At 34.8% G+C, this 14,483-nt stretch overlaps 1 protein-coding gene across 16 annotated transcripts in view; it reads right to left on the bottom strand.

Annotated features, from left to right (window-relative positions):
* Positions 1-3,087: 3,087 nt before the first annotated feature.
* RGS22 (regulator of G protein signaling 22) overlaps positions 3,088-14,483 on the bottom strand; it is a 268,718-nt gene continuing 257,322 nt past the window's right edge. For 10 of the 16 annotated variants that reach the window (XM_077167343.1, XM_077167342.1, XM_077167341.1 and 7 more), the window contains 6 exons: positions 12,974-13,129; positions 8,466-8,564; positions 5,239-5,332; positions 5,039-5,119; positions 4,744-4,791; positions 3,689-3,915 (listed from right to left, as the gene is read on the bottom strand). In XM_077167343.1, the coding sequence (XP_077023458.1) occupies positions 4,787-4,791; positions 5,039-5,119; positions 5,239-5,332; positions 8,466-8,564; positions 12,974-13,129 (435 nt within the window). In that variant the 3' untranslated portion in view covers positions 3,689-3,915; positions 4,744-4,786. Of the gene's footprint in view, positions 3,234-3,687; positions 3,916-4,743; positions 4,792-5,038; positions 5,120-5,238; positions 5,333-8,465; positions 8,565-12,973; positions 13,130-14,483 lie in introns of those variants that run through there. The other 6 variants (XM_077167336.1, XM_077167335.1, XM_077167334.1 and 3 more) reach the window with 3 other exon arrangements.

Here is a 14,483-nt window from a genome sequence, read left to right on the forward strand (position 1 = left end):
ACTATTGACTTTGGACATTATACATGAGGCCTAGTAGATGGACATAGTTGAAAGATGCACCGACTAAGAAGTAGATTGGAGGATGATGGTATAAACATAGGATTGAACACAGTGCTGCCAAAAAAAGAGCCAAGTTGTGAGGCATGAAACTATGTGAATGAACCTGTGGGACATTTGGTGAGGCAAAATAAGCCAGAAACAAAAGAGCAAATATTGTATGAACTCATTTAAAAAATACTTATAAGAAAACTGGGGCCTAGATTGTAAACTCTTATAGCAGTCACATTAAGTCCAGAGCAGTAATTGTTATTTCTGGATTTTGAGGGGCTGTTTTACATATGTATAACCTGGTATTCAGAGATAAGAATGAAGCCGATTGGGCCGAGATTAAGGTAATTCAGAATACAGAGGTAAGGAAGACATTCCCTGTAAATTAGAATTTCACCAAAGGAAGAAAGTTTTATTATGTCCAAAACTTTAATTTTCTGTAGCATATTATCTAACTCAACCTGTCTGGACAAATCATTTAAACAATTCAAACACAGGGAGCCCAGAATAAAAATGAGGTTCTTTAATCTTGTATAGCAAAATGTAATGCCTGGATACATCCCAGAGAATATTAAGCAGATAATCAAAAAGTATTGGCAAAGTCCCTTAAAGGATGGAAGAAAATTTATGGAACTATTAAACTTTACCACTGGGGAAACCCTGGACACTGTGCCAAACATTAGGGATACCCAAATCAATAGGCCAAGCTCTTGATCTTGAGGCTGTACTCTGAGTTTCAGGTGTTACATAAATACCTGATGTTCTTGGGAATGACCAGATTGTATGCAAACAGCTCAGTATTTCAGAATTTAGAAATAACAGTTATAACTCCTGAATATATGTGACTGCTGTAAATGTTTACAATCAAGGACCCTTTATAATAGGCCCCAACTATGCTCCCGACTTCAGTTCACCGAGTTTGTACATTATAGTTAGTCCATATGAGTGAGGTATGATAATATTGGTCTTTTTGTTTCTGCCATTTCATTCAACATATAATCCTTAAGGTTCACTGATTTAGCTGTATGCCTCAACTTCATTTCTTCTTGCAGCCACACAGTAGTTGGTAGGGAAGCTGAGAGGTACAGCCTCTTCGGAGGGCAGTGTGGTAGTTCCATAGGAGACTAGGGTAACGTTTCCATATGATCCTGCAAGGTGCTCAGGTTATACCAGAAAGAACTGAGAGTGGGCACATGAATGGCCATTTGCACACTGGTTTTATGGTGGCAGTGTTTGTGATTGGCAATGGATGGAGGTGGCCTAAGGGTACAAAGAATGAGGGAAGGAAGGGGAACTGTGGTGTACATACACAAGAGCAAGAAAGTTGAAGCTATCAATGTCACCATTGCCCCATATAGCAACTGTTTAAAAAGCTGAAACAGTGATCAGACTTCGACTAGAGATATGAACAAAGCTGATCTTAATAGGACTAAGGTAAATCAGAATACACAGTAATGGATGATATGGTCCATATTTTAAAACTTCAACTTTCATGTGAGACCAAAAGGAGAGATGCTATTTGGTGCAAACTTTATATTTTGGGTTGCATATTACCCTAATTTAACTTGTATGGTCAGTTTAGTTGAACACCATTATTACATGGAATCTTGAATAAGGCATCAGATCTTGTTGGTTTGTCCAGGTTAGTGTGATACCCCAATATATACCAGAGTTACAGCAGTTTTTGCAAAGTCCTTTTGGGGGACTGGGGAGAAAGGAGGAAATATTCAGCTTCCACAGTTGGGGAATTCCTGATATTCTCACACAGTGGGGACAACCAAATCAATTGGCTGAGCCCTCAGTGTTGGGGCAATCAAACTTATTTCTGCCAAGGAGAAGCTAAGTTTACTGATAATTATGCCTAAGAGTCAACCGCAGAAAACTTCTTTTGTTTGCTCAGATGTGGCCTCTCTCTCTAAGCCAACTCAGCAGGTGAACTCACTGCCCTCCCCTCTACATGGAACATGACTCCCAGAGGTGTAAATCTTCCTGCCAACGTGGGACAGAACTCCCAGGATGAGCTAGGACCCGGGATCATGAGATTGAGAAAGTCTTCTCGGCCAAAAGGGAGAAGAGAGAAATGAGACAAAATAAAGTTGTAGTGGCTGAGAGATTTCAAACAGAGTTGAGAGGTTATCCTTGAGGTTATTCTTATGTATTATATAGATATCCCTTTTTAGTTTATGGTGTATTAGAGTGGCTAGAGGGAAATACCTGAAATGGTTGAGCTGTGTTCCAGTAGCCTTGATTCTTGAAGATGACTGTATAATGATCTAGCTTTTACAATGTGAAAACTTTGTATCTGCTGCTTCTTTTATCCAAGTTATGGAGAGATGAGTAAAAAAATGATAAAAATAAATAAATAATAGGAGGGGCTAAAGGGTAAAAAATTGGGTAGACTGAAATACTGGTGGTCAATGAGAGGGAGGGGTAAGGAGTATGGCATGTATGAGTTTTCTTTTTCTGGAGTGATACAAATGTTCTAAAAATGATCAGGGTGGATGAATACACAACTATGTGATGATAAAGTGAGCCACTGACCTGTTTGTGTGTGAAGATTTCTCAATAAAAATATTTTTAAAAAAGAAGAATCGGTAGAACCCCTGTCAGAAGACTATTCCTGTGCATACTAATAAAAAGTAATTATCTCTGATGACAAAAACTGGGACTAGCCTATGATAGTAGAAACTTTGTGGCAAGGTCTAAAGTGAACAATTAATTAATAATATAAAGATTACTGTCAATTTAAAAATGTGACATGAAAACTTAAGTTTTTTCTTATTCTTATTCTTTTCTTAATTTTATTCTAAGAACAAAATTTACTATGGAATATTTTAAAATACTGATGTCAGACTTCAGTCACTAAGGGAATGCGGCAGTGGGGAGAGCACAGAGAACTACAGAGATCTAATGCCTAAAAGTGTAGAAAGCCATTGCTATGGAAGAAAGATGGTCTTTGAAGTATGTCTCTTGATGTTTGGGATTATGATTAAAATGTATAAATCATTGGAAAATTAGGAGTGGCAGTTTCTACTTTGAAAATACTTACTAGAAATACATGAGACAGGAAGTCCAATGCTTCCAATCAGGTAGTCTGGGTGACAGTCCCTGGAGTTCCCGAGTATTGAGGCCTATAGATGGTGAAGATTTGTCCTCCCAGATCACTTCTTGCACATTCCCAAGTCCTTCCAGGAAAAAGTATGACAAAATGTATTTCTAGGATATCTCTGTTGCAAGCATAGCTCTAGATAACAAGGATCTTTGACCTTTTTGAAGCTCTTTTCTTGCTATCCTAACAGTTTACCTGGGACACCGCATCAGAATCACCAGTGTTATCTGTTAAAGAGGGAGATTCTGGGTCCTGCCCAAGAACTATTGAGTCAACTCTCAGGTAGCGAATGTCATAAGTGAGGCTTATGCACATGAAAGTGAGAAACACTGTTTTAATCTATACATAATACCTTTAGAGTTAGGGATGGGGGTGGAAATGGCTCTTCCTTTTATGTCTTGAGTCAGTTTATAACTAGGATTATTAGTCCCCTAACCACCTGTTGAACATATCTGCTAACCAAATATACTAAACGTTCAAGGAATATTTGTTGAATGATTACTTGAGCATGACATACTTCCTTAAGGACTGTGATAAGCAAAACATTTTGATTCTTCTGACCTGGATAGTAGTAGCTTTATTTTAAATAAGTTCTACAATTTTATAGTCTTGTATAGTATGAGTATAGAACAGCTGTAATTTTAAAACTATGAGAGTAAAACAAGCCAAACTTTATTTAGATGGTAGGCCTGCTGTAATGCATACCATCCTAAATCACTTGAGCTTCTCATGTCAGCTGAATTTGATTTAAAGAGTTCCTGTAAAAGAAAATAAATGGATAAAAACATAAGTAGCTATAGAAAATGTAAATCCAAAACACACAAAAAAACTGTATATAGGGCTGTTGCAAGGATCAAAAAAGTTAGCAGATGTATTTGCATACTCTAACTTTTGGGGACACTGACATTCATCTAAGGGGGGGATTTGGCAGAGGGTGCAGTGATTAAGGTAATTATATTAGAAGATAAAAAGATGAGCAGGCTAAGAACATTAAGGCCTGCTCATAAAACCCTCCCTAGACCCAGAGAACTGAGGATTCTGAGAAACCAAATGGCTAAGCTTGAAGACAAAAGATATGAGAAAGAGAACCCTTACTGGGTTAATCAAGTTTGGGGTCAATGGATTACATATGGTCTACATTTACACTACTACATTATTTTATAAAGCCATTGTTAAGCTCTAATATCAAAATCCAATTAGGCATAATTGCATAATCACATCAGTACTGTATGGGAGAATGGGCTCCAGATTGATTTGCAATTCTTTCTTTTATTTTCAGTCCCTTCTTTATATTCCCAACTTAGAAAAACTGAGCTTGGAAAAACAGAGCTAGAGCCTATTCTTCCATATACACTCTTTGTAGAAGAGAAGAATTGATAAAGGGTAAATAGAAACAATAAATGACTACTGTCCAGAGGCCTTCCCTCTCAGGAGACTGTGCCATTCAGAAGGGAAGCAAGGTATTCCTACCCATCATTTTGGTAGGTGTGTGTGTGTGTGATTGTGATATGTGTGTGTGTGTGTGCATGTGTGTTAGAGAGGTATGGCGGGGTGAGGGACCAACCAACTTTTAGACTACGACTTACCTTGCATCTGTCAGCATCAGGGCATAAACAGTCACGAGTCCTCTCACTCTGGAAATAGGAAGTATTAGGTATGTATCTTAGTCTTTCCTCCTCAGCAGAGGAGAGAAAGCAGAGACAGACACGGAGATATATACACATTGAAATTCTCCTAATTTTGGGGTCAGAACAGTTTGGGGAAAGGAGGGAGTTAGTCTTCAACTCTCCCTGCCCTCTATCTCTGCATGGCCAGGTGAGAGACAGATGTGCCAACAATAAGGAAGAAAGAACTGAAGATATACTATCACCGGACACTCACTCTGATTGGTATGGAAAGACAGGTTTCTTCTCAATGACAAAACTGAAGAAGTAGGCTTAAAATTTATAAAAGATGATGTTCCTGTTGAAAAAATTAGAGAGATAAGGAAAACAATAAATTAATCATTGGCAAAGTCCTCTAAAATTAATCCATGATAGAAGACAACAAAGAAGCCTTGTTAGATAAACAGCAAAAATCACCTGTAAGCAACTTTTTTTCCAATTCTTCTTGAACTTTAATAAGAATTCTCTCCTGTTCTAAGGCTTCTATATACTTTGAGTAGCACCAGGTGGGCTATAAAATAAAAACAATTTTTAAAATTAATTCTGGAAATGTTTGCCCCAGAAAATAATCTGAAGGTAAGTAAGATGGCTTATATCAGCATATATATATGTATATACATATATGCACATATGCCTTCTGGGTATTATAAATAGTATATTTATTACATATATAATAAATTCACTATTGGGTGATGTTTTCCACAAACTGAACTTACTCATTTAACCTTTTAACTGAGTACCCCAGATTGTTTAAAAATATTTATGATGAAGTAACAGTACTTTTTCTATAACCTTGACCTAAATTTTTATATTTACTGGCACCAAGTTGAGAAGAAGATTATGAAGATGATAATGTATAATCTGTCAGTGAGTCAATATCTCAAAAGCTTTATAGAAATCTTTTTTTTAGAATGAGATACTGTAGGAAAGAGACTCCAAGTTGGTTCTCTCTGAAATATGCCTCAATGTTCTGCTCTGTAAAATGTAGGATGGTATAATACATTACTCCCTCAGAGATTGTTCCGAGGAAAACTAAAAAATGTGGTAGAAAGCATTTATTACATGGCTTCCTCAAAAGGCAAGGAGGTAAAGCATGATGAACAGTGAGGTAGGAATTACCAAATCACTGCCACTTCGAACTTTTGCCTAATGCCAACTTTGACACCAAAAGGCACTAAATAAATGGGTAACTGGAGAAAGCTTGAAGTCCTGCCTGTTTCCCAAAGAAATTGAATGCCAGATATGTTGGAAAACTGGTAAAAATTAGGAAGCTATTTTGTCCCAAAGGGCAGTATTTTATTTTATTTTATTTTATTTTATTTTATTTTATTTTATTTTTTTTTAAAGAAAGACAGAGAAGGAAGGAAGGATAGAAGGAAGGAAAGGAGGAAGAAAGGGAAACATCTTTAAACATTTTCTTATTTTTATTATATTTTGTTTGTTTGTTTGTTTTTTACACGGGCTGGGGCTGGGAATCGAACCGGGGTCCTCCGGCATGGCAGGCAAGCACTCTTGCCCGCTGAGCCACCGCGGCCCGCCCCAGTATTTTATTTTGACTTGAGGGTGGGGCCAGCCATGGCCCCTGTCACCAGGCCTAACCAAGTGGACTCCCAAAGATGCAACAAGATGGCGGACATCTAAAAACCAGGGAGGAGGAAATGAGCACCCCGAGTACCACAGCAGCAGCTGCTAGAAGGGAACCTGGCTAGGGTACCTTTGCCTGGAAAATTCCCCAAATTGCTAGAATTCAGACAAGTATCTCAAGATGGGGCTGTGTCCACTTTTTGTTTGTTTGTTTTGTTTTTTGTTTTTTTAATTTGTTTTTTATTATCAAACCAAAACAACATATAAACATGAACATTCTTAACATACAAACATTCCGTGCATGGTGTACAATCAATGGCTTACAATATCATCACATAGTAGTATATTCATTAACATGGTCCTTTTTTAGAACATTTACATCACTCCAGAAAAAGAAATAAAAAGAAAAAACTAATACATACCATACCCCTTACCACTCTCTTTCATTGCTCACTAGTATTTCCATCTACTCAACATATTTTAAGCTTTGCTCCCTTTATTTTTTATTTTTAATCCATATTTTTTACTTATCTGACAATATCATAGATTAAAGGAGCATCAGACACAAGGTTTTCACAATCACACAGTCACACTGTGAAAGCTGTATCATTAGACATTCATCTTCAAGAAACATGGCTACTGGAACACAGCTCTACATTTTCAGGCACTTCCCTCTAGCCTCTCTAATACACCTTAAATTAAAAAGGGGATAGCTATAAAATGTGTAAGAATAAACTCCAGGATAGCCTCTCAACTCTGTTTGAAATCTCTCAGCCACTGATACTTTATTTTGTCTCTTATAGATATCTTGACAGCTGTTCAATCAACTTTATATATTCAATTTGATTATGAATTTAAGGGCTTGGGAAAGATCCAAGTTTGGGGGATAAATCTGCATTAGGATTAATTATGTTGCTTCAATGTGCAGAATCTATCTGAAACAAATGCAAATACAGGATGCCCACACTTGCATAATGACAATGCATTATTATTTTACAAATTACTAACATAATTCAACATGTATAACTTAAATAGTAATAATAGTAGTAATTCATATTTATAAAATTTCCTTGGATTCCAAAAGCTTTTTAGCTTCTTATAACAATACTGAGATATATGGAACACGATATCGTCATCATTATCATCATCATTACCCTGTCGCTCTGTGTTTTTAACAGGTGAGGAAAAAGGCTCACAGGAGATCAGTGATTTCTCTATGCTTCAAGGTAATACTGACTTTAAGTGACAGAGTAAAAAGGAGAAGCCTGATATCATTAATTGAGATTTCCCTTTATTTTTACACTGTTTCTGAAATTTTACTGTAGTCATTTACTGATGAATGTATTTCTGAATGGCATTACTAGGCTTCACATACTTTTATATACATCTGTTTCAATACATGGTTCCACAAAAGTGAGTATTTCTCATATCTCAATAATGGCTTCATAGTCTATGAGTTGTCTTAGCTGGGCAATTAAACTTACTTGACATCCCCAAATACCATAAAGGTTGCTTGTTGAGTTAGTATCATCCCAAGATGCAAAAACTTTCAATACAAATGGACATACTGTAAGCTCATGAAATTTCAGGGAAATGATATTAATATGCTAGCTATAAATAGAAATGAAAACATAAGAGCTTTAAATGTATTACTTGGTGGTCATATATTGGCACCATATTTTGTGACCATTTCAACAAATTCAAAGAAATTGGGACTAAATATTTGATCTCTTAACCCAACAATATAACAATATAAATATTCTATCTTATTCCCTTTATTGTATCTATCTTATTCTCTCTTTTCCAATAATACAGTCATGTCAACATCTGCAAAGTAAATCTTCAAGTGTATAAAGGAATTATATTGTCCAGAATCCGCTGATATTTTAAGTCTCTTAAGACTCAAGGAAATTCCCCTTTCTTCCAGTCTCCCCTACTCTATTATAAATTCACACTCATTTTTAAACACACCTCTACTACCATAAAATGACTGAATTACTGCATTCCAATATCCAATGCACTATAGAAGTAGCCATATCTGTTAAATCTTTCCTGCTTACCTGTCGGCCATATGCTTGCAAGCCTATAAGTGAATCACTCGCTAAAGCAGTTGGTTTGGAAACAGACCCTGCAGTACTTGCATATTGTTTGATTCCATCCTGCAATTAAATTAAATTAAATTATTCCAAAAAAATGTATACTGCCATGTTAATATAAACTTACAGTTAAGAAGTCATAACATCATATGAAAAAATATTTTGTGGTGAGCACTATACCTGACGGTTTCTCAAGTCAATATCACTGTGACATACACTACTGTTTTTATCATTCATTTTCTTTCATTCTAATATAAAAATATATGAGAAAAATTAAGAAGTAGAATGTAAATATCACCCAAAATTTCTAGCATCCAAGAAAAACCACTATAAACATTTTTGTGAACATCCATTCAGAGTTTTCACTATAGAAAATGCATAGATAAAAATCTGTAATTTAATGTATAATCATATTTTATTACATACAATTTTATATATACATGTTCTTTTTAAATCTGGTTTTTCATATATAATATATTGTGGAAATGTTTCTATGTGAATAGAAACAGACCTGGAATATAAGCAGGGTCTTTGTCTTGTTTACCATTGGAGAACAGTGCCTGCAACAAAGTATGCTCTGAAATATTTGGATGATAAAATGAATAATCTATATCATCATATCCCACAGGTGAAAAATATTCAAATGAAGGTAATTCCACAGAGAATTCTGTCAATTCCTACTATTAGAAATTTATGTTTTTGTTTTTTACTATTATGAATGATGCTATGTACATATATCTTTCTGCATTTTTCTGAGTCACTTCTTTAGAAGTTAAAAGTCTCATCTTGTTTAATGTCATCTAGTTTTAATATCAAGTACAGCACTTTTTCATTAACAAAGGATCACAGTGATTTAATTAAATACTTTTAAACTTTCAAGTGGCAAAAAATAAATAAGGTTAAAAGACAAATGAAGAAACATATGTGATCCAAGTTGTAAAATTACCTTTAATGAGATTCTCTTTCTCCTAGCATTTCCTTTCTTCAGATTACCTAGCTTTATCTAATTATTTCATAAGAATAAGAAATGGAGAATATATTTGATATTATTATTTTTCAAGAAGGAAAATTTCTGCTACATTAATAAGATAACTAACATTTATTTTGACATGCATTGTACTTCACATATACTATCGTATTTAATCCCATCTGTGATGTAGGTTCTATTGCTATCTCTATTTTATTGAAAAACATAGGTTTTGAGACATTAAATGGTATTCCTAAAATGACAGAAATAATAAATGGTAAAGTCAGGATATGAAACCATTATATATAATCCAAGACTACACTATTCCATACTGCCTTAGATAAAACATCACGCAATAAGCATAGTTTGCATAGAAATTTTGCACACACTGTCTCAATGAATCCCTCTAAAATTATGTAAAATTAATTTTATTTCACAGTGATAGATGAAACTGAGGAGCAGAGAGTTCAGTCATGCCCAAGGTAACTAGTTGCAAAGACAGAATTTGAACCAGGGAAGTTCAAGCTTTTCATGGTACCAGACTTTTTTTTCAGAAAATATATTTGTGTGTTACAAAAATTATGGAAGGCAATAGGCAGAGCCTCCAATGTTGGGGGTTGTTCATATGAAACTTAATCCCACAAAGGATAGGCTAAGCCTACTTAAAATTAGGCCTAAGAGTCACCACCAAGAGAACCTCTTTCGTTGCTCAGATGTGGCCTCTCTCGGCCAACACAGCAAGCAAACTCACTGTCCTTCCCCTCTCTTCAAGGGATATGACTCCCAGGGGTGTGGACCTTCCTGACAATGTGGGACAGAAATCCTAGAATGAGCTGGAACTCAGCATCAAGGGATTGAGAAAATCTTCTCAACCAAAAGGGGGAAAAGCGAAATGAGACAAAATAAAGTGTCAGTGGCTGAGAGATTCCAAACAGAGTTGAGAGGTTATCCTGGAGGTTATTCTTACACATTAAACAGATATCACCTGTTTAGCTAAGGTGTAATGGAGAGGCTGGAGGGAACTGCCTGAAAATGTGGAACTGTGCTCCAGTGGCCATGTTTCTTGAAGATAATTGTATGACGATATGGCTGTTGCAGTGTGACTGTGTGATTGTGAGAGCCTTGTGTCTGATGCTCCTTTTGTCTACCTTATTGATGAACAAGTAAAACATATGGATTAAAAATAAATAAATAATAGGGGGAACAAATGTTAAAATAAATTTAGTAGATTGAAATGCTGGTAATCGGTGAAGGGGAGGGGTAAGGGGTATGGTATGTATGAATTTTTTTTCTGTTTTCTTTTTATTGCTTTTTCTGAATTGATGCATATGTTCTAAGAAATGATCATGGTGATGAATATGTAACTATGTGATGATAGTGTGAGTTATTGATTATATAGCAAGAACGAAATGAGCATATGATAAGAATGTTTGTGTTTGTATGTGGTTATATACCATAAACAAAAACTAAATAAATTAAAACAAAAATTATGGGCTTCGTGGGCCACGGTGGCTCAGCAGACAGAGTTCTTACCTGCCATGCTGGAGACCTGGGTTTGATTCCCGGTGCCTGCCCATGCAAAACAACAACAACAACAACAACAAAACTATTGCTTTGGAATAGTTTTGGCAGTTCCTCAAAAGGTTAAACTCTCCATTTCTTATTCTTATGAAGGAATTAAATGGATCTAGGTAATCTGAAGAGAGGTAATGCTAGGTGAGAGAGAATTTCATTTAAAAAGGCTCATCTAGTTTCATATCATCTAATTTTAATATTGTGTACTTAAAATGAATAGTGGCAAATTCATTAACAAAGGGCTGCAGTGATTTGACAAAGAATTACCATATGACCCAAAAGTTCCACATCTAGATATATACCCCAAAGAAACAAAAACAGATTTCTACACAAAAGTTCTGCACAGATGTCCACAGCAGCATTAATAATAATAGCCAAAAAGTGGTAACAACCAAAGGGTCCATCAACTGATGAATGAATAACAACATGTGGTCTATCTATACAATGGAAAAGTATTCAGCCATTAAAAAATGAAGTATAGATACATGCTACAGCATGGACAAACCTTGAAAACATTATACTAAGCATCCCAGTCACAAAAGACCATATCATGTATTATTCAATTTACATGAAATGTCCAGAATAGGCAAATGCCTAGAGACAAAAAATAGATTAGTGGTTGCCAGGCGCTGGGGGGAGCTGGGAATTCAAAGAGACTGCTAATGGGTATGGAGTTTCTTGTGGGGTGTTGAAATTGTTCTAAACTCAAGTGGTGATAGTTGAACAACTCTGCAAATATATTAAAAGCACTAATGTTGTCTACAGTGCTGTTTGTAAAGGTGAAAAATGGAAACAAATCTAACAATATGAAAATAGTTAAATAAAAATAGCATATTTATTCATATGATGAAATAGTATACAGCAATTAAATTGAATAAACTAAATCTAAGTACATTATTATGGGTAGAAATAAAAAACATAATGTCGAGTGTAAAAAGTAAGATGTAGAAATATGTGTTGTACAATGTGGTACCATTTATGTAAGTTAAAACATACAAAATAGTCCTCTGTAATGTTTATGAATGCATATGCATATATAAAAAACTATTTTTAAAAAGAGCTGGATGAATATATTCCAAATTTAGTGGTTGCTCTTGGGGAAGGGTAATAGAACTCAGGCATGAGGTTAAAAGAGAGTTTACCCTATTTGCAACATTTTATTTCTCAAGTACAATAAACAAATGAGGCAAAATGTCAACAGTATTTATTTTGAACTGTGAAAATATGAGTGTTCATTTACTACTTTTGTATCTTTCAGTATCTTTTAAATTTAACAAAAAAGAGTAGGTTTAACCTTATAAATAAGATGAGATACACTACAGACAACAGATTAATATAAAGAGATAGATGCATGAATGAATAAATGAACAGACTAAAAGACTGGCAGGGCCATTTCATGACTCATATTTACAACTTTCACAGTCAATGTATATTCTATAATTTTAGTATTGAAAATGTCACCCCCAAGTACCTAATATTTGTTCATTTGTTCATTCATCATTTATTCTATAAATAATTAACAATTGAGCATATACTATGTGCTGGGCACTGCTCAAGGTGCTCACGAGACACAGGTGAATTAGACAGATACTGCCCTTGAGCATCTCAGTCCAGTGAGGATAACAGATGCAAAAAAATCTATCAGAAGACAACATAAAGCATGTTCTAAGAGAGGAAGGAATATTACTGCAGTGGGAGTTGTTCATGCTTCCCAGGGAATCAGGGAAGCCTTCACATAGAAGAGATAGCATTTGAATTGAATTTTGAGAAATTACAAAGCAAGTCTGAAACCTCTTGACTGAAGACTTAAAAACCATGGAAATGTGTATTCTATAACTTTTCCTCTGTATTTTTCCCCAGTTCAAATTCTTTCACACATATCACATACCTTTTAAAAGTCTGACTAAACCCAAAATGAGTCTTGTCTCACCTTTCCAAATTTTTCATCTTCCATGAGTGCCAATTTTTTCTTCTGTTTATATTCCTGTCTTCTCTCTAAAACACTCATAATTTTTTCATCAGTTATGTTCTTCCTAAATTCACAAAACTGAGGCCAAAATTTAAACAGAACCCCAAAAATTGTCATCTGTATAAAAAACAAAGTATATCTCAGATTACCATTTTATACAAATGTACCCATTTAAACTTTAATTCACCATAATAATGGATTAACTACTCTGTCTTTAATATACAGCATGTTTCCTCCAACTTATTGTCTCCAGACATCTTGGTATAGTTTAGCCCAGCACATGCTTATCATCAATGTTTTTTATTACCAATGAGAAGTCTTTCTTTTAAAAGAAACATACGCTTAAAAGTCACTTTATTCTTTATGTTTCCCTATCCAATTGATTGTATTAATAAAGAATCCATTAGGACTTTTTAAATAAGAAATTTATGTTTTCTTTTAAAACATATATTACTTGATCTGCCACACACTTTGCTGTTTTATGCAAGCATTCCAAATATTCAGTTCATCAAGGGAAACCCCACCCCCTCTCTTTCTTTATTTTAGAGAAAGGAAATACCATTTTGCCTCTGGAAAAGCTCTTAAACAAAGCTACAGATCTAAGAATAAATCTTGAGTAACTTTTAAATGATATAATCTCTCTTTTATGTGAGAGCAAGAAAAGTAACATTTAAAAAGCAGAATGGTATCCCGGACAAAGCTTTCTATGAGGACATTATACATTAAGTGATTAATTGTGATATTTATAGAGATAAGAATTGTTGCTCAAATTCCCATGCCAAGTTTTTCCATTAGTTCCAGAGGCACATGTTATTTCCAAGAAGGTAGGACTTGTACTTGAGATCAACAAGTCCAACATCTTTCTGCTAGGAATGGCCTTTATCTAATGCCTTAGAGAAAAATGAACCATCCCATTAGGCTCCAAGCCAATTCTTAGGGGAAAAGAAGAATTTTTTAAAAAGTAAATGTGCAGTGATCAAGACAGCACTGAAATTGTCAGATTTTATTACTCCTCTTTTCAGTACATGACTGTTATTAGTAATTTTAAAATTACTTACTCCTTTTAAAATACAGCTTTGTCAATGAATTCCATAGCTTCTTGGTATTGGGAACTTTAAAAGCTAGAAATATTTTATTTAATAAAATTCAGGCATTTTTATTTAGATGCTATTCATTTCATTCAATAATGCCCTGTTCCAATGTTAATGGATCATGGTAGTTTTTACTAGAACTCATTAACTTTGAACAGTCTTCCTTTTCAATTTACTAAATGACTCTCTCTCCAAACTTTCAGTCACTTTTTGTTCTCAAATATATGTATTTCCATCTAGGGACCCTCCCACAAAACGTCATCCAACTAGGACACAATTTTTCAATAGAAGACATAAAACTACTCTATTCCTAAAAGTTGTACTTGGGATTTTAGGTTGGTAATATATCTATACTGGTCTCCCAAACTACCCAGTACTTT

The sequence above is a fragment of the Tamandua tetradactyla genome, chromosome 6 (genome assembly GCF_023851605.1).
Source record: "Tamandua tetradactyla isolate mTamTet1 chromosome 6, mTamTet1.pri, whole genome shotgun sequence".
Taxonomy (NCBI): Eukaryota; Metazoa; Chordata; class Mammalia; order Pilosa; family Myrmecophagidae; genus Tamandua; species Tamandua tetradactyla.